Source organism: Ammospiza nelsoni, chromosome 6, assembly GCF_027579445.1.
Source record: "Ammospiza nelsoni isolate bAmmNel1 chromosome 6, bAmmNel1.pri, whole genome shotgun sequence".
NCBI classification, from domain to species: domain Eukaryota; kingdom Metazoa; phylum Chordata; class Aves; order Passeriformes; family Passerellidae; genus Ammospiza; species Ammospiza nelsoni.
In genome coordinates, this window is record NC_080638.1 from 61,469,915 (window position 1) to 61,491,942 (window position 22,028).

Genomic DNA, 22,028 nt, shown 5'->3' on the forward strand with positions numbered 1-22,028 from the left:
ACAGGCACCGAGGAGCCGCGTGAGGGTTGGGCTGTGGATGCACAAGCTGAGAGCAAAACCTGCACCCATCCCCAGCACAGGGACACCAGAACAGGGGCACCTCCAGCAGCCACCCCAGCACCTTCCCAGAGATGCCCCTGGGAAAAAAGAAACAGAGAAATTCAGAAATGAGGTGTTTTGTGCATCCCTGTGTCACAGCACGAGGTGGGGATTGCAGGGGGACACAGCACAGGGGACCTCCCCAGTGAGCTCCTGAGCAAGCCTTGGCATTCCCACGGGTTCTCCTGCACTTCTGCTCATTCCTACAGGCTTGGGAAACTCCTCAAGGCTTCTACTACAGGTTTGCTGTGGAAATCTCACAGAGCAAGGCATCCAGAGGAAGCTCCAGAGGAGGCCCCACCTCAGGCCCTGCTCCTGCCCCTGTGGCAGGCAGAGCTCTCAGCAAAATCTGAGCCTTCAGGAATGATTTCATTCAGCCTGATTTTAAGCAAGTCTGGGAGAGAAGACACCCTCTGTGAAGATCTTTGGTTAAATCTCCCTCCAAGGAGCAGCCCTTGCCCATTGCTTCCCCCTCAGCCACTGCCCAGGGATCCACAGGGATTTGTGACACCTCCAACAGGATGTGAGAGAAATGGAATGCTGGGAAAGTACCAATCATCTCCAATTTGTTTAAAAGCTTTTGGAGACTTTACATCCCACAGCATCACCAGAGGCTTTCTCCCCAAACCCTCTCCTCTCCAGCCAGGGCAGAAGCACAGTCTGGACCATGGAGGAGGAGTTTTTGCTGCATGTTTAACCTTGAAGTCCGGCAGAAATATGGAGTTTTTCACCTTCTGGGTGCTCCCTCAGGAATTCCCACTCAGCCACCAGAAGCTGTGTCCACTCTGCTTCCACCAAGACCCCCCCCCCCAGTACAACCAAAACCAGACTGGCAGGACACTTGGTGGCCACCAAAGTGCAACCTGAGAGAGCTGCAGAGACAGCCAAGGTCACACAGGGAGCAGGGGGACACGGGGACCCCGGGAGGACGCAGCTCTGTCACTGCAGAGGGTTTTTATGGCAAATTCAGCTGAATTATTTGGGGTTGAATTAAAGCTGCATGAGCTTTCCTTTTTTAATCACAGGAATAAATAGCTGGGTGAGTCAGTGCCTGAGAAAAGGCAGCAGCAGCTCCTGGGTAAACAACCTGCTGCTCCCCAGGGCTGGATCCAGGAAGGAAAGGGTGAGAGGGACCCAGGAGAGGCAGCACAAATTCAGGGAGACACCTCAGAGCCTTCCCCTTCACCTCCTAGTGATGCCTTGAGAAGGCTGACCTAGAACAGAGACTGGATGGAGTTAAAGAGTAAAATAGGGATTTATTAAAAGGATCTCCTCCATGGATGCACCTTGAGCAGCACCAGAGCCCAGCCAGGGCTGCACCCAAGATGAACCAAAATGGCCCCAAAATGCATGGCCGGGCACGGGCTCTGTCCCTGGGATCAGTTCTGCTCCATTTGCACCTTGCAGTTCATTGTCCCATTCCAGCTTTAGCCCAGGCAGTCCCACCCTGTTGTTTTTCTCTCTCCAGCCCACGGGGTTTGTGCTCTTGGGCTGAGATTTGGGTCATTTGTCCTTGGTGCCCAGCTGGAGCAGGAATTGTTTTGTCTCCCTGCTCTGTGCACAGAGCTCACCATGCCCTGATATGGAGCCCAGACCCACACACTAAAGCAGCACAGAACCTGAATTTTAGAATAGAAAAGCTCAAACCTGAGGCATCACCATTCCCATTTTGAGGGAAGATGCTGAACTGAAAGCAGAGGGAGCCAGGTTTGTACAGGAGCCAGGCTGCACAGGCAGCACCCAGCCCCACATCACCCAGTGCAGCCTCTCCTGGTGCAAATCACCTCCAAAAAAATAAATAAATACCAGAAAAAATCCATTTGCCAGCATCTGAACATCCCACTTTGGGCTTTTTTCCAAGCAAAGGATCCCTGTATGCATTAGCCATTGTCTCCCTCTAGTGCAGGCAGACACCATCCTGCTCCTCTCCTGCCTGGCTGGGCACCAGGAGCTCTGCAGAGATCCCAGCCCGGGGAACACAACAGCACCAGCCATACCTTTGCACTGATCAATCAGCTTCCCACAATTTTTTAGTTTTTTTCTCATTCCATTTTCTCCCAGGAGGGATTTCTCAGTGACCACATTGGATGAGCAGTGCTTTATGCAGGGCTGGAGAGGACAGTGAGATCAAACAGTATCCTTCCCTCCTCCCAGTGCCCTGGGTAACCAGCCTGACCTCTCCTCATCCTCCAGAGAGGGGATCAGCCTTTGCTCAGCTGAGCTTTCCACAGCTGCCTCTAACCCCTCTGTACATCCCCTAAAGCCCAATAAAAACCTGAGCTTAAATTTCAAAACGAAAAAGATCTCCCGTCCTCTCCAGGGAGAATTCCTGCCAAGAGAGAAAGGGAATGATGCTGCAAATACATCCCCTTTTCACTGCAGCAGCACCTTCACCCCCTGCCCTGCAGCTCAGTCCACACAAAGTCAAGAGTCTGGAGACACAGGAATGATCCAGAAGCTCTTCAGGCACTGCTGTCCCTTCCAAAAGCATTTATTTATTTGTTTATTTATTTATTGCATTGCAAACCACCTTTTGAAGAAAGAAAGGACACCACCTTACCTGCAGAGCCCAGATCCCATTGGGATGATGATTCAGAGGAGCCTTCCCAGCATGGGTGGCCAAGGGGACTCTCCTGAGGGGGGCAGGAAAGAATCAGAGCCACAGGGACACCCCCAGCCCAAACCATCACCACTGAAGCTCCTGGGTGATGTTCTTAAATCATGTTAAACCAGTCAAACCTGCATGGATCCATTGAACTGCCAATTACACCCCAAATTGGTGTTTGGACACCTGCTAGAGCCCCTGACCCCAACCAGGGCAAGTGTGGAGACCCTCCAGGGTTCAGATTTTCTTGGATCTGCAGTTGTAGGGGTGAGTTTCTACTTTCTACATCAAACACCCACACAAGTCAGGCTAATGGCATTTGAGTTTTTACTCCATGAACACAACACTTCAGTGGCCACAGCTGGAGCCCAGGGGTAGCTCCTGCTGTGAGGAAACCACATTTTCCAGGTTTTTTCTCCCTCTTCTGAGCTGTTTCACAGCTCTCAGCAGGACTTGGCATGATGCACATCACTGGAACCATGTAAGGAAGAGGCTTCTTTACCTCCTGCCTGGTGAAGGCCAAATATTAACTAAAAAACAGCACAGAGGGGAGTGTGAACAGCTCAGGCTGAGCAGTTTGATCTGTTTCACCTCTGCAATTAACCCCCCATTAATGACTGACCCCTGTTTTATCACTTTCCCTCAGATAATCACATCCTCAAGTGTTCTAAAAAACCAAACCACCCCCCACCTTGCCCACTGCAGAATCCCACAGGACTGAGAGCTCCTCTAAGACACAGAGGAGAGGCCACCTGATCTCCCCACAGAATCCCTGTCCCATCAAAGACACTCCCACACTTGTTCCCAACAAAGCACAAGGGAACAGAGCATCCAAACCCTGTCCCAGAACTCCTTCCAGCCCAAACTCCCACCCAGGGGGTGGATTTGGGGCAGAGGAACACACTCTGCTCACCACTGGCTTTGTCACATCCAGTGTTTCCAGCTGTTCCTCCCCCTGGCACTCCCTCATCTTTCCCAAAAACAACACATGGCACAGAACCACAATTTACATGACATTTTGATGGGGATTTCTTGTCTTTTTTGTAACTTGCTGCCTTCTCCTCTGCCCAAAAACAAGCACAGCCTGATGCTCATTTTGGGGAGGGGAGAGGTGGAAACCTCACCTGAGTCATCCAAACTCACTTGAAAGAAGAGAGCAGGAACACCTTGAATAATAGCATCCCTTTATTTGCTGACACCATTACAAAAACTGATTACATTAGCAACCAAAAAAAAAAGGAAAAAAAAAAAAAGGAGTGTTTACTTGAGGTTGAAGTCAGAGGCAGCTAATCCCAAAAATGTAATTACGTAAAACAGTGTACAACATCAGTATTAAAATGTCATTTCCCACTGGTGACTTTACCATGTTGGAATTTTCTGAACAAGTTTTATTGAGCAAAATAAGATAAAAGATTATGTGTTTACTGTCTCTCCAGGAATGTAAAGGTCTAATTATCCAAACAGGTTTGTTTTTATTATAAAACTAAACTCTGGAGGTGTCTACAGAGTTGGGTTTTTTTTCTTTAAATCAGTAGTCTAACAAGGATTAGAAAAGACAAAACTCTGTTCAGTGTTTCTGACGAAGTAGAAAGGGTGAAAACATAAATAAGGCTTTAATTTGGCAAAATATAATACAATGCCTTCTGCTATCCTCAAATGAACGATTCCCCCATGATTTCACTCTGCAAGAGAAACACAAAGCACCAGGTCAGAGGGTTAGAATAATTCACAATTCCAGCACCTTGCCTGCATTTCTTTGGTGTCAGCCCATGAGGAAGCCCAGGGAATGAGCCTGGGTGCTGGAGCTGAGCAGGAGCAGCCTCCCAGGGCAGCCAAGGTGCAGCAGCACCTCCCTCCCTCCCTCCTGGACACCCAGGCACCCTCTGCCAGCTCTGCTTTACAAAGGCAGGAGCACAAAAAGCTCCTGGATCAGGAATGCAACAAATCCCATCCTCAGCAGGTGAAAGGCAGCTCTGACACTCCTCAGTGAGTGCTGCAGTTCCCAGTTCAGACCCAAATCTGCATCAGCTTCCTTAAAAAGTTCAGTGTCTTGAGCTTATCCAACCTTCAGCTGACTCTGGGTTATTTGACTTTATCTACAACTCCCTGAAAGGTGAAGGTGGCTGCACTCAGCTGGGGCTGGGCTCTGTCTGCAGCAGCACTGACACACCCAGAGCACACAGCCTCCAGCTGCACCAAGGGAAATACAGGCTGGATAGCAGGGAAAAGTGTTTTACAGAAAGGGTGAGAAAGTTGTGGAATGGCTGCCCAGGGAGGTGGTGCAGTCCCCATCCCTGGGTGTGTTTAACAAAGCCTGGGTGTGGCACTGGGTGGGCAGGGCTGAGTTGAGCTGTTGGGGTTGGGTTGGACTCCATGATCTTGAAGGGCTCTTCCAACCCAGTGATTCTGTGAATTCTGTGAATCACCAGGTTTCCAAGCTGGATGAGCATTAAAATGAAAGCCTTGTCCACGTGTCTGTAACTGATTAAGAGCTCATGGCAGGCTGGTGTTCAGACACTCCCAGCCACCTCTGTGGGTCATTTCATATCCTCCATCCCAATCAGAGCACGGGAGTGCAGACAGTTTGCTGGTGGGGCAAACAAAGACGAAAAAAGGCTCTGGGAGAACAAAACTTGGGGAAACCTGCTGCAGGAAGGAGCAGGGAGGGGTGGAATTACCTGCCTACATGAGGGACAGAAGATCAGTCTCAGCTAATTGACATGTGCATCCACAGAGGAACAAATTCAGTGCCTGCCAGGAGCTTTTTATGATTTGCATGTGGAATTTGGATGAGTATTAGGAAAAGATTCTTCACTGGAAGTGTCAGCAGGGTCAGGCATTAGAACAGGGCAGTGATGGAATCTCCATCTCTGGATGTGGCACTCGGGGACATGGTCAGTGCTGGCCTTGGCAGAGCTGGGGAAAGGCTGGACTCAGTCTTAGAAGGCTTTTCCCACCTTAATAATTCACTGATTGTAAAAAGCTTCATATTCAGACATGAGAGCTGTTAATCTGAACAAATTCCCACCACAACACAGCAGTGTCCCTCCCAGCAGCTGAACTGGGGGTCACTGTCCACACCCACCTGGCTGTAGTGTCCTCATCCCTTTGACAACATTTGGCTTACTGACACCAGCAGCTTCTTGAGGTGACCCACATCCTGGGTGAGATTCACCACCACATTTCTCCTTTTATCACTCAATTCCTGGAAGAAGGAAAAAAAAAAAAAAAGAAATCATTAAAAACTCATTTACAATCTAATTACCAAGAAAGCCCAGAATTAGATCCTCTGTATAAAATTACAACTCGTGGTGCAGAAGGGAACAGTTCTTGTCAGTCAGAGGGTTATGGCCATGTGAGGGTTATGGCAAGGAGAACAAGGCTCAAAGTCAAGGAGCCCTTTCCTGTTCAGGGCATCACCTGCACATCCAGCTCCTACCCCACTGCCTGGGACTCCAGCCCTCCCTGCTCCAGGAATTGTGCAGGTACCCACAGCTGATCCAGCCTCAAAGGTTATTTCTCCACCAGCCTGGCTGAACCCCACAGATGTGGTTTATAACACAGGCCAGGGTGCACAGCTGATGCCTCAGGTTTGAGCTTTTCTATTTCTCAGGTTCTGTGCTGCTTTAGTGTGTGGGTCTGGGCTCCGTATCGGGGGATGGTGAGCTCTGTGCACAGAGCAGGGAGACAAAACAATTCCTGCTCCAGCTGGGCACCAAGGACAAATGATCCAAATCCCAGCCCAGGAGCACAAACACCGTGGGCTGGAGAGAGAAAAACAAGCAGGGTGGGACTGCAGGGGCTAAAGCTGGAATGGGACAATGAACTGCAAGGTGCAAATGGAGCAGAACTGATCAAAGTCAGAGACCCCATGACCAGTTCTCCATTTTGTGACCATTTTGGTTCATCTTGGGTGCAGCCCTGGCTGGGCTCTGGTGCTGCCCAAGGTGGATCCATCGAGGCCTTTGAATAAATTCCTGCTTTATTCTTTAGCTCTGTCCAGTCTCTGTTCTAGCTCAGCCTTCACCACTCCTGAGCCCAGAGCTGGAGCAGCCAAACTCCTGCACCACCAAGGCCTGGGTGTGACTGAGGAGCTGAGGGAGGTGTCCTCAGCAGAACCCAACACCCCAGCCCAAGGCAGCTCCAGCTGTGGAACATCTGCCTGCAGTTCCACACCCTTCCCCACCCACAGCCATCCCATGGATTCACCCTCTGCTCCAAAGCCCTGGGAAATTCCCACTGGCCAGCACCAGAAAACAGGAAGAAAATGAAAACAGGAAAAATGAAAGCTACCACGAGCTAGAAAGCTTCTTGTGCTGAAATGAAAATGCTGAGCTTGTGTTTTGAAACAAAAATAAATGTTTGGGTTTTTTTTCTAAGAATTCAACAGTTTCTTAATCAGGAAGTGTCACAGCTGAAGATGGACTCTCCCCCTCCTGCCTCCCTGCCTGTCAGCCTGGGCAAACAGTGCTGTGTAATCCCTCTTTTATTATATATTTATTAACCCCTGCTTTATTATATTTATTGATTAACTCCTGCAGACATGCACAGAGCACTCCACATCCAACACACACACCCACCTTACTGCTCCTTATTCAGCCCAGAACACAGACATGCACATCACCTGCAGGAGAGCTTTTCCTTGAAATTTAACAGCTAAAATAAGCAACTGTGCCATGGTGTCAGCACTGCAGAAGTACCCAGTTCTCCACAGGGGCACAGAGGTGTCTGCAGGCTCCCAGCATCCATCAGCCCCACTCTGGTGTTACCCACAGAATGAGACTGATGCATAATGTGGGTGCAAATCTCTCCCCAGAGCTCCAGGGAAATTAGAGGGAGTTCAGAGAGGGCCATTTTCCCTGCTCCCATTTGGCTGGAAATGCAAAACGAGCAGTAAATCAAACTCAAGCACCTGCAGCATTACAGGAACGACTCTGGGCTCAGACAAGAGAACAAAACAATCTACAGCAAAGCTCTTACTCCTGTGCAACTGGTAAACATTTGTCTACTGTAAGAAAATCACTGGGATCTGTATTAGGGCAGCCTTAACCTGTTTTACCCATATTAAAGCAGAAAATCAGGTCTGTCAGGGCTGAGACTTGGCTTAGCAGTCTCACACAGCCCGATGGCAGTGGAAGGGTAAAGGCAATTAGCAGCCAACAGATGAATTAATCCAGCTCTGGGCAGCAGCACAGACCCAGCAGGAGAAGGAAGGAGCCCCCAGTGCCCTCCCAGCCCCTCTGGGAATAGCTCCTCCCTCCCTGCCTCATTTACTGCATCTCCCTTCTGTTCTGTGGCCTCACCAATGCCAGGCACTGCTCACTCATGAATTGCAGACACGTCCCCAATCCTCCTGGGGCCAATCCTGAGCAGATCCCAATGGGTTTGGGCTCAGCACAGTCCTCCTGCTAACCCAGGGGTGCACAGCTGCCTCACACTGCTGAGCCCCAGCCCTGTGCTCTGCATCACTTGGGGGAAAGAGGGGACATTTAGGGCAGATAAACAGAATAAATCCTTCCCTGTGAGGGTGTGAGGCCCTGGCACAGAGAAGCTGTGGCTGCCCCTGGATCCCTGGCAGTGTCCAAGGCCAGGTTGGACAGGGCTTGGAACAACCTGGGACAGTGGAAGGTGTTCCTGCCATGGCAGGGGGTTGGAATGGGATAATCTTTAAGGTCCCTCCCAACCCAAACCAGTCTGGGATTCTGTGATCCACTTCTCTGGGAGATGAGGATGAAGAGAGGAAGAGGATGGCAGTGTGGAAGCCCCTGTGATTTCAGACCCAGCAGCTACAGGAGGAGCTGAGCAGCCTGGACAGATTCCCCTTGGCTGTTTCACACATTTGGCATTCCCAGTTCCCAGTGATGGACTGCTCTGCACTGAGATTTGGGGGAAAAGCACATTACATTGCACATAAGCCTCAAAATCAGCTCAGTGCCTAAGCAAGCTGCTGAATATAAATGACTTCCTTAAAGCACACTAAAAGCCCCCTTTAGTCATCAGCTGGTCCCATAAGTGACAAAGCAGCTGATTAGAAACCCCAAATGGTCTATTTTTAAATAGAAAGCAAAGAAATCTAAAGAAAACACTCTGAGTGTGTTTGACGGTTTAAGCAAGTATCATTTCTCAATTTTGTGGGTTGGTTCCAGCACCCAGAAGGAACAAATATGTTCATTTTTGAGCATGTGTTTTCAGGCCCTTAGTAAAAATAAAAAAAAAAATTAAAAAAAAAAAAAAAGAGGCACTGTTGCTAGGTGGAAGTGGCTGGAAGACTTTCTTTTTTGATCTCAGAGCTATTTTCAGCTGGGTTTTTAGGCTTCTGGGGAGACAGTTTCCTTTTCTCCCCTCAGAAAGAGGGAAAAAAAAAGGCAGCAGAAAAGGCTTGGAGAAAAGATACTGTTCTAATTCCAGCCTCTGCCAATGGCTACCTGTCACGAGTGCTGCTTAGACAATTAATGTATTTTTACTAATGAAAGCTTAATTGCAGGTTTATTAGGACTGTTTTTCCACACTCCTCTTTAGAATAAAGCCATGGATATTCTGGCAGGAACCTGGGCTCCACAATGTGCAGCAAGAGCAGAGCAATGAGAGAGCCACAGGGGTTTTTGTGAGGTAAGGCAATTAAACCAAACAAGCACATCTGGGCCACCACAGGGCACATCTGGTGACAGCCCAGCTCAGGAGGGCTGCCCAGAGCCACCAGCCACAGATGCCACAGCTGATGGCTCTGCTGTCACTGCTGATGGCACAGCTGATGGCACAGCTGATGGCACTGCTGTCCCCATGGATAAGCCATGAAGGCACAGCACAGAGAGCTGGCATTGGATTGAGGGGGGCTTTTCTCCAGCTGCTGCAGACAGGGACACAGCTCCTGACTGGCACTGATGCCTCAGGTTTTGGCTTTGCTGTTTTTTTCAGGCTCTGTGCTGCTTTAGTGTGTGGGTCTGGGGATGGTGAGCCCTGTGCACAGAGCAGGGAGACAAAACAATTCCTGCTCCAGCTGGGCATCAAGGACAAATGATCCAAACCTCAGCCCAAGAACATAAATAAAATGGACTGAAGAGAGAAAAATAAGCAGGATGGGACTTCATGGGCTAAAGCTGGAATTGGACAATGAACTCCAATATGCAAATGGAGCAGAACTGATCAAAGTGAGAGTGTCACAGACATCTTTTATGAAAAATCCTTTACGTAGGATTTTCCTCTTGAGAAGCTGGGAGGCCTCAGGAACAAAATGTAAACATTGATTATCTGCTGCTGTGGAATGCAACAGGTGCATCTGTGATTGGTCCATGTTGGTTGTTTCTAATTAATGGCCAGTCACGGTCAGCTGGCTCAGACTCTCTGTCCAAGGCACAAGCCTTTGTTACCATTTTTTCTTTTTCTATTCTTAGCCAGCCTTCAGATGAAATCTTTTCTTCTATTTTTAGTATAGTTTTAATATAATATATATAATAAAATAATAAATCAAGCCTTCTGAAACACAGAGTCAACATTCTCATCTCTTCCCTCATCTTTGGACCTCTGTGAACACGGTCACATGAGAGACCCTGTGACCAGTTCTCCATTTTGTGACCATTTTGGTTCATCTTGGGTGCAGCCCTGGCTGGACTCTGGTGCTGCCCAAGGTGGATCCATTGAGGCCTTTTAATAAATCCCTGCTTTATTCTTTAGCTCTGTCCAGCCTCTGTTCTAGCTCAGCCTTCACAAGGCATCAGCACGAAAGCCCCTGGCCTCCCATGGGAGCACAGGGAGGGCTCAGCAGCTCTGCCATCCCGCAGGAATCAGCTCCCAGGGTTGGCACATCTGAAATCTCCCAGGCCCAGCTGCATCTCTGGCTGAGCCATGGTGAGCCCAGCACAGGGTCCATCAGCATCCTTGAGTGATGAGCTGGAAAAGCCATTTCATTCCTGCTGATGACTGCAAAGGCTTTCCTGCAGCTCTCCTCAGAGGACCCCGAGCTTCCTCTCACAGCTGATGAAGCCATTTAGGTTCAGCAGCTAAAAGGAGCTGATATAAATTATTTGTGCTATCAGCAAGTGCTCCTCTGCCCCTCAAATGACAGCAGGTCCTTCCACTCTGTCCCTCAGAAGAAAATGGGGAATGAGCTCCATTGACACCACTCCTCAGCCTTCCCAACTGCCCTTGGAAAGCTGTTCCAGGGCTGGTGTGAAAGCCTCTTTTTGCCAGAGATGGAAAAAGCAGTGACAAATCCCCAGTCCCTGTGCAGGTGGTGTCTTTAGGGCAATGCTCTAAGGACCAGCTCCACACCCAGCTGTGCTCACAGCAACCCACAGGCTCAGGGGAGCCACCTGCCCCCAATTCCAGCCCCTAAAGCTGGAATGTCACTGCTGGAGGATACAGGAACACCCCCAGCCTGCAGAGTCACCCACCCACAGCATCCAGGGCTGAAGCTCATCTCAGCAACATTTTGCTGCTGGACCACATGAAGGTCTACACAAATTCCAGCTGAAATCAAGTTCTGGCTCCTGGCCACAGCTGCAGAGGAGCAGAAGAAACCATGTTCTGGCACGAGAATCTCTGAGTGTAACAGATTGTGCAAGACTGCCTTTCTTTGGCATTACTGATGTCAGAAGGGCCAACCCCACAGTGTTTTCAGCCCACTTAGTCATCAGCAGAGTTATTTTTGGCTTCCCTTTTCCCTTCCTGAAGGGACAAATCTGGGGATCTCCCCACTTTTGCCCAAACCAAACAAAAAACCCACAAAAGCCCAGAATCCCTCCCTCCCCTTTTTGCAAATCTGAGGCACAGGAAGGAGGTCACAATCCAGGCAGCAGCAAAATCAGTGAATCCTTGACACCCTGGCAAGCTGCAGCACTGGCTAAAGCCCCAATCACCCAAACATCCTGTTCCTCTGCTGGGCCTCACTTCCCAAAGCTGCCACTTTGAGATGTGAGTGGCCCCTGAGCAGGAGCTCCAGGAATCACTCACCGAGTCTGTGCAAACGTCGCTGTTTTCAATAACATTGGCATCCCCAAAAACCTTCCCAATCTCTCTCTCCAGAGCTGCCAAAGACTCCTGGGCCTGCAAGGGAAAGACAGGATAAAAAAAAAAAAAAAGACATATTAAAAAAAAAAAAAACAAGAAAGGAAGAAACAGGGAAGGCACAACAATCAGCAAAGCCCCACCTCCCTGAGAGCACCAGAGACACAGGAAATCTTTAGCTCTGTCTAAAGATTTCTGTTTTATGCCAGATTATGCCAGAAAATCTGTTTTATGCCAGATTTGCTCCAGGGACCAATCCATTTGCCAAGACTGACATGTCTCCTCACAATCAGCATGTTGCATGTCAGCCTGTCTGCACCTGAGAGCAATCCCACAGGGAAGTTTTAATAGTTTCACATGAGGTTATCAGGTAAAAATCATGCAGTAAATTTTACAAATTTCATAGGAGCGCAGGTCTCCAAAATCCTAACCCCATGAACCATGGACGTCATGGCTTTGTATTCAACACCCAACACAACTATCCAGAGCAAAATGTTTTAAATTCTTTATTTCAGCAAGTTTCCTTTAGCTTCTCACCTCCTCCAGTTCTTCTGTGATCATCTATCCCTGTCCAGGACAAAATATGCTCCCCCAACAGCATTTCCCACTCCAACTCTGGAAGAATTCAGCCCAATTTGAAACTATCCTGGAGGAATAAGGTGCTGCAGAGCCTGGAGCCAGAGCCCAGCACTCCACAGGCTATTCCTGTCTCCATTTACCAATTCCCCCATGACACCTTTGTTTCTGGAGTGACAGACAGCACTGAGACCTCTCATGCCTCAAGATTTCCCACTCCAACCCATCCTGTCATTGAGGAAAAGCACAGGAAACCCAGCTGTTTGTCCCATCACACTTACACAGATCCAACTTTTAGGATTTGCAGTCTGCTGGGTTACAGTGGACATGTCACCACGTGCAAAAGGGCAGATGCTTTGTAAAGCAGCTTGCAGCCCTCTGCCATTTGAGACTGCCATTAAAAACCTGTAGGGCTGTGGGATGGGCTTTTTGTTAGGCTGGGGTTTCTTTTAAATAGAGAATTGCCAGCCACAAATCACCACTTGTACCTATTGGCATAAAATTATCGTGAACAGGGGAGTATTTCAAGAAGGATGATTAAACAAGAGCTTTTAGCTGTTTTACCATTTCATCATTTTATTTTAGCTGCAGTTTCATGCATTTCTGACATGCAGGTAGAGCTCTTACAGTCCCAGCCAGTGGAGCAAGACACCCACCAGCTCAAATCAAGTCACAAATCATCATTTCCAGCACTGCAAAATCACAGACACTGAGGGGTTTTGAGAACATTTATATGTGCAACTGCTAAGGGTCTCTGCTTACCTTGGGCAAGTCACCAGCTACTTTTTCTCTCTCATTTTGATCAACTTTGAGTTTTGATAGTGTTTCATTTAGCTGTGTTTTCAGCTGCAAAAGAGTAAGCAAGCAGATCAGTTCCACTCCCACACACACAGACCTCCTCTGTCTGTCCCAGGGATTAACCCAGTGCACATGGACTGCAAAGGGAGTCAGATTTACTAACAATTACTGCACACAGGGGATTAGTGCACATGTATGATGAGGTTTACCAGGACAGTCAAGGAAGAGAGACTCCATCTGTAAAGATAAAGGTAAAGAATGGAAACTGCAGAAGACAAAAACGTGGTTGGCATTGGCTTCCTTACGAGTGGTTTCAACTTTTCAACTCCATTCCAGGAGGAGCATCAGCCTCTCCAGCATCCTTATCAAGGGAGTCGGCCCAGACTCCAATTTAATTCACAGCAAATATGCAAAAATGAAGATTGTCATCTTGCTAGAGCAGGCTAAACAGTCTCTCTACTGCTGAACAAACTAAAAAGCTCTACTTATCATCTTAATAAAGCACCACTTACTACAACTATGTTGACTTAACCAGTCTGTTAATGGCACATCAAGGCATGAATCACTGACAGGGGGATATTAACTTGTCGATTGTGTTTAGATTCAATCCAAAACTGAAACTATTTCAGTCAAGAGGGATGAATACTTTGTACTGGCTGCAGTCAGTACTTAAACTGCAGCCTTTCCAAAGGATACACAGGTTTTTTTAAAGGATATTTTGATTGCTCTTCAATACAGCACACAGAACCAGCCAGAGCACTTGAGGCTTGAGCCTCAAACAGAAGTGCTAACAAGGAGCTTGAGTGCCAATTTTGTTGGATTTGTGCCTCTCAAGTGTGCTGTGCTAATGTTCACTATTCCTGCTGTCAATCTTCCTGCAAGCCAGCAGGAGATTAAAGGAGGGAACAATGGGCTACTCAGAGCCCTGAATTTTTACTGACTCCAAACCTACACATTGTGTTTGTCTCACCCTTGGAAGGCTTCCCCCCTTTGGAGCACCTGGGCTGGTGAGTGCTGGGCTTACACATTTTGAGGAAGCTCCTCTGCATTTTCAGTTGCTTACCTTTTAAATAGTGAGGAACCCATTCTGAAACCCCACAATTTGTATTCCTCAGGAATAGGACAGCATTCCTGAGGCAGCTGCATGGAGCTGGTTGTTTAACACACCCTCACACTCCCACCAGCACAGCACCACCACACTGCACTCAAGCTGCCCTAGCAGGGAGCTCAGCTTTTTGAGCTTTTGTTGTACACAGACATAATAAATTGTTGCCTCAAAGAGGTTGGTGTTTGCTGATTAACTCCCAGATATGTATTCAATTCCCATTTTCCTTGCTTTCAGAATGAGAGGCTTTGCTTGCTGAGGCTGGTGTACCATTAACTTCAGCACATTGTTACTGTGGTGGTGGTGGTGGTGATTTTTCTAAATCAGCTATTTCAGCCCAGTTCCATCAGTGGCAGTAGCCTGGTTGTCCCATCATCCCACAGACACGGTGACAGGGACAACCCTCCCTAACTCTGGCTCAAAAGCAGGAAAGCACTGGCCAAACACAAGCAGAGGAAGGCTCTGACTGCTCCTGTAGCCTTAAAAAACAGGTCACTGAAACAAGTGAGAAGGGAAATGGACAACCATGCATCCTTAGGTCCATCCTGTTAATCCAAGTCCTTCTTGAGAGAGTTGCTATAGGAGCATTATTGGCTGGAAGCATTTCCAGCCAAACAGGCTGTGACACATGCAAGCACCAAGCCAGCACAGCCATTCAGCCACGGCAGGGTGTCAGCAGCTGACGGCTGAATACTCTGAATTCATCCAACTTTGGGTCTGGCCAATTTCTGTTCATACAGAGCAGGATGGAAAAGGCTCTGCACAGAGCAGGGACAGCACTGCTGCATCCTCAAAAGCTTTGGTGGGGGGAAAAAATCCACCAGAGGAGAATAATCCTCCAGTTAAACTGATGAGAGCACCACTTTTGTTGCTCCAAGGACATAACATTTGCTGCTGCATATGCCTACACTGCAAATCTTCTCAAGAAGTTTCAGGAATGAAAGTCTTACAGACTTTGGGAAAAAGTCTTAAGAACCAGACATGCTATTGTTAGGAGCAGAGAAAAGAGACAAATTGTAAAAGTCAGACTACATAAATGATTTCAATGGACAAAAATATCAGGCTGAAGAGGTTAGCAGAACAGACAGGATTTGAAATAAGTCTCCGCTTCAGACGTATGCTGGGAGCCTCATTTGTGCCCAACAAGCTTCTTACCAAATTTAACTCTTCATTCTGTCTTACTGCTTCAGAATATGAATCATCAAGTTTTTTCTGCAATTCAGTCAAGAGATCTTTGAGCTGAAATGAAGTTTAGAGTTTTTTAGGATTTGTCTCCTTAGTATGCCCGTTCTCTTCTGCTCAGTTATTAGTGTGCTGCTCTAGCCTAAGGTCACAAGCACACAAACTCCTCAGCCACAGGGGCTAAGCACTAGGTTAGTTTGCCAGGCAACTGGTAATCAAAAGGAAAAAAAAATAAAATACAGCTTGGACAATTGTGTTTACCTCTCTGACTTCTGAAACATAAGTGGATCGTTCTATTTCTGCCTTTTCTAGTTCACTTTCCAAATGTTCTCTCTCTTTTTTAAGCTAGAAACAGAAAAACAGAGTTAAATCAGATGTTTCCAGTGTTTTCTTGCAGTATCATTTGCTTGATTATTGGCTTGATTATTTGCTTATAATTGGCTGTAAATTTCTATCAAATATTCCATGATGTTTTGAGAGCATTTCAAGCCCAGCGATTGCACATATTTAAACATCAGACTGCAGATTTAAACATTCAAAAATAAGATACAAAGAGAAAGAATCAAGCCCATGATTGTCAACAAGCAGTGAACTGCTCAATCTCCCAAGAAAGAGCCCCAGTGGGTGAGTACAGAAGTAAAAACCAGAACAACTTTCCAGCTTCTCTGCCTTTTAAAAACCCTGCCCCAAAGGCTCAGGTTAAACTGCAGCACAGGCTGGGAGAAGTTCAGATTTACAGCACAAGCCTAAACTGTGCTTCAACAACATAAAGCTTCAAAGGCAAGAAGAAAAAACCACCTGCACCTACAGTTTCAACTTCTTTGTTTTCTTCCTTTAACCTCTCCACCTCGTGCTGCAAGGAAGTGACCACGGAACGCATCTGCAGTTTGGGGGAAAAATAAAAATATTGAGTTGGGTTGGTCTGAGACAAACTCTGCATAAATACACAAAGAAATTATCTATAATATTGTAGAAATCTATAATAAATTATCTATAATATTGTAAAATTTATCTACAATGCTGGTGTAGAAATTATCTATAATATTTAATCCTAAATATCTAAATATTTTATCCTAAAAATATTATGGATGAAATCAGAGTGGCTGAATAAAATGAGATGCTCACTCAAATAATTCAATCTACTGAATCTACACCATTCCTATCTATTCCCAGCCCAAGTTCTCTGACATACTTAGAGGCCACATGCCTGAAAGATTTGGAATAGAAGCACTAATCCAGTTGTCCATTAGCCATGGTAGGGAAAATATCCTTCCCAGACTGGGAGTATTCACCATCTCTGTACCCAAACCCAGCATTTTCAGCCTCATTTGGGGCTGTGTAAGTGCAGCAGATGGCAGCACATCTATAGTTCCAGATCTGACAGCCTTTATAAGCCCCTCAAACAAGATGTTTATAAATCATCTGTTTGTGCCAGGCTCACACAGTGCCACTCAAATTTACTAAGCACAGATACTTTAGAAATTACTTTTTAAAAAAAGCTGTTTGACCTACTTTAATTCTAGATTAGAAAATAAACATAAAAGCCCTTTTTCTTCCCACTTTTGCTATCAACAGAGCCTTCCTACAAGGAAAGCTTTGCAGGCAATTTCAAGTGTAATTAGTTGACCATAATGGATTGAGCAGCACTTTAACAGCTTCCAGAAAACTGTTATGATTCTATGATACTTCAATTTTAGCACAAAGAGCCCATATCTGCTCACAAATATACTCAGAAAAAACCTTATGTGCTCAATAAAAGCAGAGTCCAAGTTACCAGGATCAGAAAAATATATATTTCTGGGCACATTAATGGGACACTTGTACAGTCAATCTTTGGCTTCCTATCCCATCAGCATTAATATTATTATTTATTATTTGGCTGCTTCCTGCAGCATCTGCAAAGGACTCCCCATCCCTGGAATTATCCAAGGCCAGGTTGGACAGGGCTGGGAGCAGCCTGGGACAGTGGAAGGTGTTCGTGCCATGGCAGGAGGTGGAACTGGATGAGCTTTAAGGTCCCTTCCAACCCAAACCATTCTGGGATTCTGTGACATAGATTCATCATAATGGTCAAGACCTTATACCTGTGCTGTTTTGTTTTTCTTGCTTCTGTAAAAATGGCAACAGAAACAGTGACACAAATCTAAAGATACCAACAAATCCTCAATTTTTCAGTCTCTTTAGTGGAAATACATTCCTTCCTGCAGCATCTGCAAAGGACTCCCCATCCCTGGAGTGTCCAAGGCCAGGTTGGACAGGGCTTGGAGCAGCCTGGGACAGTGGAAGGTGTCCCTGCCATAGCAGGGGCTGGAACTGGATGAGCTTTAAGGTCCTTCCAATCCAAATAATTCTATGACTGTGACACAGATTTATCATAATGATCAAAGACTTTATACCTGTGCCATTTGTTTTTCTTGCTTCTGTAAAGACGGCAACAGAAATAGTGACATAAATCTAAAGATATCCACAAATCCTCCATTTTTCAGTCTCTTTAGTGAAAATACATTCCTTCAAAAGTGAAAACCCAGCCTTTACATGAAGCCAAGTATCAGAGCACCAGAACACCACTGATATGAGGAATCATTCCTATTATACTTGTTGCGGACTTCACCTTTTTCATCCCCTGGCCATGCACACATCAAACCAGGCAGCCAGGGCTGTTCCACACCTGCCTTCACAGAGCTCAGACACCCTCTGTGACTTCAAGCAGAGCCTGCCTGGCTGCTGAGGAAAAAAAAAAACCAACTTCAGAAATACCTGTTTAAGTTCCTTCTGTGATTCTTCAACTTTTATCTTCCATTTGCTTTCTTCCTCTTCCACACTCCTCTGTAGCCTTTGTAAAATCCCCTCCTAAGAAGAGAGAGGGATTTGAAAGCTCAGAGCAGAAGAAAGGCAGCTGGAACATCACAGAGGTGACCAGGCATCCCACTTACTGTCTCTGCCAGAACGGATTTGTATTTCTCACACTCCAGCTGCAGCAGGATGTGCATTTCCTCAGCCTCCTTCAACTTCTGCTCCATAGCCTGGCAAAGGAGGAAAGGCACCACAAGAGTCACATCTCAGTGGATGCATTTCAGTTCCATTCATCTTATTTCAACAAGCTGGTATCACTCCTGGGCAGTTCTGTCTTTCCAACCCACAAAAAAATAACAGCAAGTGCAGTGTTCACCTACAACTCTTAATACTCAGTTGTGACCGTTGTGACCATGTTGTCAGGGGTCTGAGGTTGAGGGAAGAGACAAGGATCTGACTCCATGTTTCAGAAGGCTTATTATTTTATAATATATATTGTATTAAAACTATACTAGAAGAATAGAAGAAAAGATTTCATCAGAAGGTTAGCTAACAATAGAATCAGAAGGAATGATAACAAAGGTTTCTGTCTTGGATAGAGAGTCTGAGCCAGCTGACTGTGATTGGCCATTAATAAAAAACAACCAATATGGGCCAACCACAGATGCACCTGTTGCATTCCACAGCAGCAGATAATCAATGTTTACATCTTGTTCCTGAGGCCTCTCAGCTTCTCAGGAGGAAAAATCCTAAGGAAAGGATTTTTCATAAAAGATGTCTGTGACACGCAGCCATAAACTCTGAGTTACTATAAAAAAAACCCCATCAGTTAAAATAAAAGAATGGGAATTTTCAATTTGATAAACTCACAATTCTACAAGGTACTTATCAAAGATGCAAATACATTTCTGTGAATATCTGAACAGCAGGTTGCCCAGAGAAGCTGTGGCTGACTCATTTCTGAAAGTGTTCAAGGCCAGGGTGGATGAGGCTTGAACAACCTGCCCAAGGCAGAGGGGCTGGAACTGGATGATCTCTAACCCAAACCATTCTAGAATTAACATAAAACAATTTTCTTGTGACTTCTCTGAGAACCTGAACTTCCCAACCCACAGCACAGTTTTCAATATTTATACTGGATAAATCCATTATCCCACACACCAGGTGTCCATTTTTTGTGCCTACCTTGACATCTTCAGATCCTGAAGCCTCTCTTAGGTATTCTTTAGCCATCTTCTCAAACCCACATATCCACTCACTGTGGCTCTGTTGGGAAATCATTCACTTTAGGCTGAGAATAACCTCAGGAGGGCTCTCCTCAGGCCATTTCCCTCCCCACTGCTGAGGGAGCAGTGTCCCAAGGCCCTGGGGCTCACACACAGCCCCATGGTTGTTGTTGAGGCACACACAGCAGGCAGCAGCCCAGGAGCACGAGGTGATGAGACACACACACAGCTCAGGGGGGCCTGGAGGAGCTGAAATGCAGCTGGGTGACACAGGACTCCCTGCAAGTGTCAGGGCTCTGCAGAAGCATTTGAAGATTCAAAGGAATCTTTCCTCAAATCCCTGAGCACTTCAAGCAGATGATGTATAACTCTAAAAAAGTTATTTTATAACCTTACAGAAAGTCCTTTTATCAGGATAGTTACTTCAGCACATTTAGGAACAATTTTAAATACAAATATTCAAAACTTCTAGGGGTTATAAATGAAATGTACCCATGTTTCCAGACTCACGTGATGTTATTGACCCCATCTGAACCCCATGAACCCAGGGCATTTCCCCTGAAAAATCACTGAAATTCACCAAAAATCACTGAAAGTCACCAAAAATACGAACTATAAAATTGGTGCTTGGGAACAAAATAAAACCCCCAAAATTGTATTAAGTGTCACTGAGGCACTGCAGCTCCTCTGGAAAGGTTGGGAATACAGAGATCCCATTGTGCCAGTGAGCAATGACAGCAGGCATCATCCACCCCTGAAAATTTATTACCTCAATGAGACACAAGGTAACACAAACAGGTAAATCAGATGTTGGGGCATAAAACCCACAAGATAACAACTTTTATTTTGCTCTTTTAACACTTCTTGAAGCAACCCATCCACAGCTTTGCTTCCCTGTGCAAGCACAGGCATCACCAGCGAGAGCGACTCTGACCCCACTGCAAAGCCCTGGGACAGAGGGGCTGTGAGGAAACACCCCAGGAGTGCCCAGCCCAGCAGCAGCAGAGCTCCCTGACCCCAGCAGGAGGTTAAACAGATCCACTTCTCTTACCATGTTGGAAGGAAGAGAGACTTTGGGGAAGAGCTTCTGGAGGAGCTGGCGCGTCTCCACCTCGGCAGCTTCCAAGTGCTGCTGCTTCTCCTAAAGCAAGAAGAGGGCACAGGTGACATTGGGGACCTCACTCACCGACCTGGCAACAGCCTCTCCTCTGCCTACAGCAATTTACTTAACCCAGGAAGTCTTTTTCTAAGTGAGAAAGGAGCTATAGTCTCTAAAATTGCAGTAAATTGCTTCAGAAATGGGCACCAAATTGCTTCAGAATTTGGCCTTTGCATTTGCTCTCACTTAAGCTTTTATTTTCTGCAGTTCTCCTCCAATCTAGCCTGCTTGTACAGAAATTACACCATTGTTCACTTGTCCACAACACAAACTGCACTGTGCTGAGTAACTGCATCAACAGATAGCACCAGTCCTGCCACTCAAGTGAAGTGAGCTCAAAATCAAATAGTTTAGTCAATCAACTATTTTTATTTTCTAATCTGTACTTTTAAGATAATTTTAGGTGTGAAAAAAATCACCGTAAGATAACATCATCACTTTGGAAACAGAGAATTTAAATCAAAAGGAAACTTTGTGTTAATGCACATTTGAACCAGGCCAAGAAAGGAAGACTTTCAAACATTACTTTTAAATACTTAAGAGGAAGCCACTTACATCCTCTTTTCCCAACCCTGGATGCAATGGGAGATAATTATTAGAGCCGTGTGACAATCTCCAGGTATTTTTTTGTTAGTGCTCTGCAAATATAAATACCCAGAGCCACAGGCACCACAGATCTGCCCTTCCATGTATTTAACATTAAAAGCAGAGCAGCCACAGGACATGTGCTCGCTGTGCTTGTGGCAGATTGGGTTAGTTTAGCCATACAACACTCAGACTCTCATTTAAACTTAAATGTGGAAAGCCTGAAACACTGCACAGAAGGGCAGCTTTCAGCCAAAATCCTCCACTGATAATTTGGGATTGTTTTTCCCTTTGACATCAGTGCTGCTCTGAGTTCCTCTGCTGCAAGGGATCGGTGGCGTGAGCAGGCTGAGATTCAGAGACAGAAACAGACAGGAGACATTAGGTGGTGAGGCTGTGCTGGGTGTTAGCTGGCAGCAATTTAGGAGCCACCACGAAGGGGCAAAAGGCTTTGCTGAGGTCTTCCAGCTGCAGGAGAAAGCAGGCAAGCATTAGCACACAGTGAGAGCAGGGACAGGTCCTGCCAGCACAGAGACAGCTCCAGAACAGACACACAACCCCAAAGCAGAGCTCCTCTGCTCCTGGCTGCTGCTCTTAGGGTTAGGTGGATGCTTTTTCTTTTTGAGTTCTGCACAGTGGCAATGAACACTGAATCAGGCCCATGGCAAACACAAGCAAGTCACATCCCAGATCATCTTGAACATTGGTCCAATATTCCCTATCAAGCTTCACGTGCCTTCAAAGAAGGAAATTCACAGCTGTGGTGAGAATTTTCTGAGAAGCTCCCAGATTTTTTAATAATAATAATAATAATAATAATTTAGTCCTGGTTCTTCCCAGGTCCAACAGATTTGTTCAAGCACAGCCAAAGCCCAGTAGAAGAAAGCAGGTTGCTCA

At 46.4% G+C, this 22,028-nt stretch overlaps 1 protein-coding gene across 12 annotated transcripts in view; it reads right to left on the reverse strand.

Annotated features, from left to right (window-relative positions):
* Window positions 1-3,871: 3,871 nt before the first annotated feature.
* The window catches only part of KTN1 (kinectin 1), an 81,082-nt gene continuing 62,925 nt past the window's right edge, over window positions 3,872-22,028 (reverse strand). For 7 of the 12 annotated variants that reach the window (XM_059474006.1, XM_059474007.1, XM_059474014.1 and 4 more), the window contains 11 exons: window positions 20,439-20,528; window positions 19,347-19,427; window positions 18,302-18,391; window positions 18,126-18,218; window positions 16,177-16,248; window positions 15,630-15,713; window positions 15,342-15,425; window positions 13,046-13,129; window positions 11,654-11,746; window positions 5,790-5,909; window positions 3,872-4,386 (listed from right to left, as the gene is read on the reverse strand). In XM_059474006.1, the coding sequence (XP_059329989.1) occupies window positions 5,805-5,909; window positions 11,654-11,746; window positions 13,046-13,129; window positions 15,342-15,425; window positions 15,630-15,713; window positions 16,177-16,248; window positions 18,126-18,218; window positions 18,302-18,391; window positions 19,347-19,427; window positions 20,439-20,528 (876 nt within the window). In that variant the 3' untranslated portion in view covers window positions 3,872-4,386; window positions 5,790-5,804. The remainder of the gene's footprint in view (window positions 4,387-5,789; window positions 5,910-11,653; window positions 11,747-13,045; window positions 13,130-15,341; window positions 15,426-15,629; window positions 15,714-16,176; window positions 16,249-18,125; window positions 18,219-18,301; window positions 18,392-19,346; window positions 19,428-20,438; window positions 20,529-22,028) is intronic. The other 5 variants (XM_059474013.1, XM_059474015.1, XM_059474012.1 and 2 more) reach the window with 1 other exon arrangement.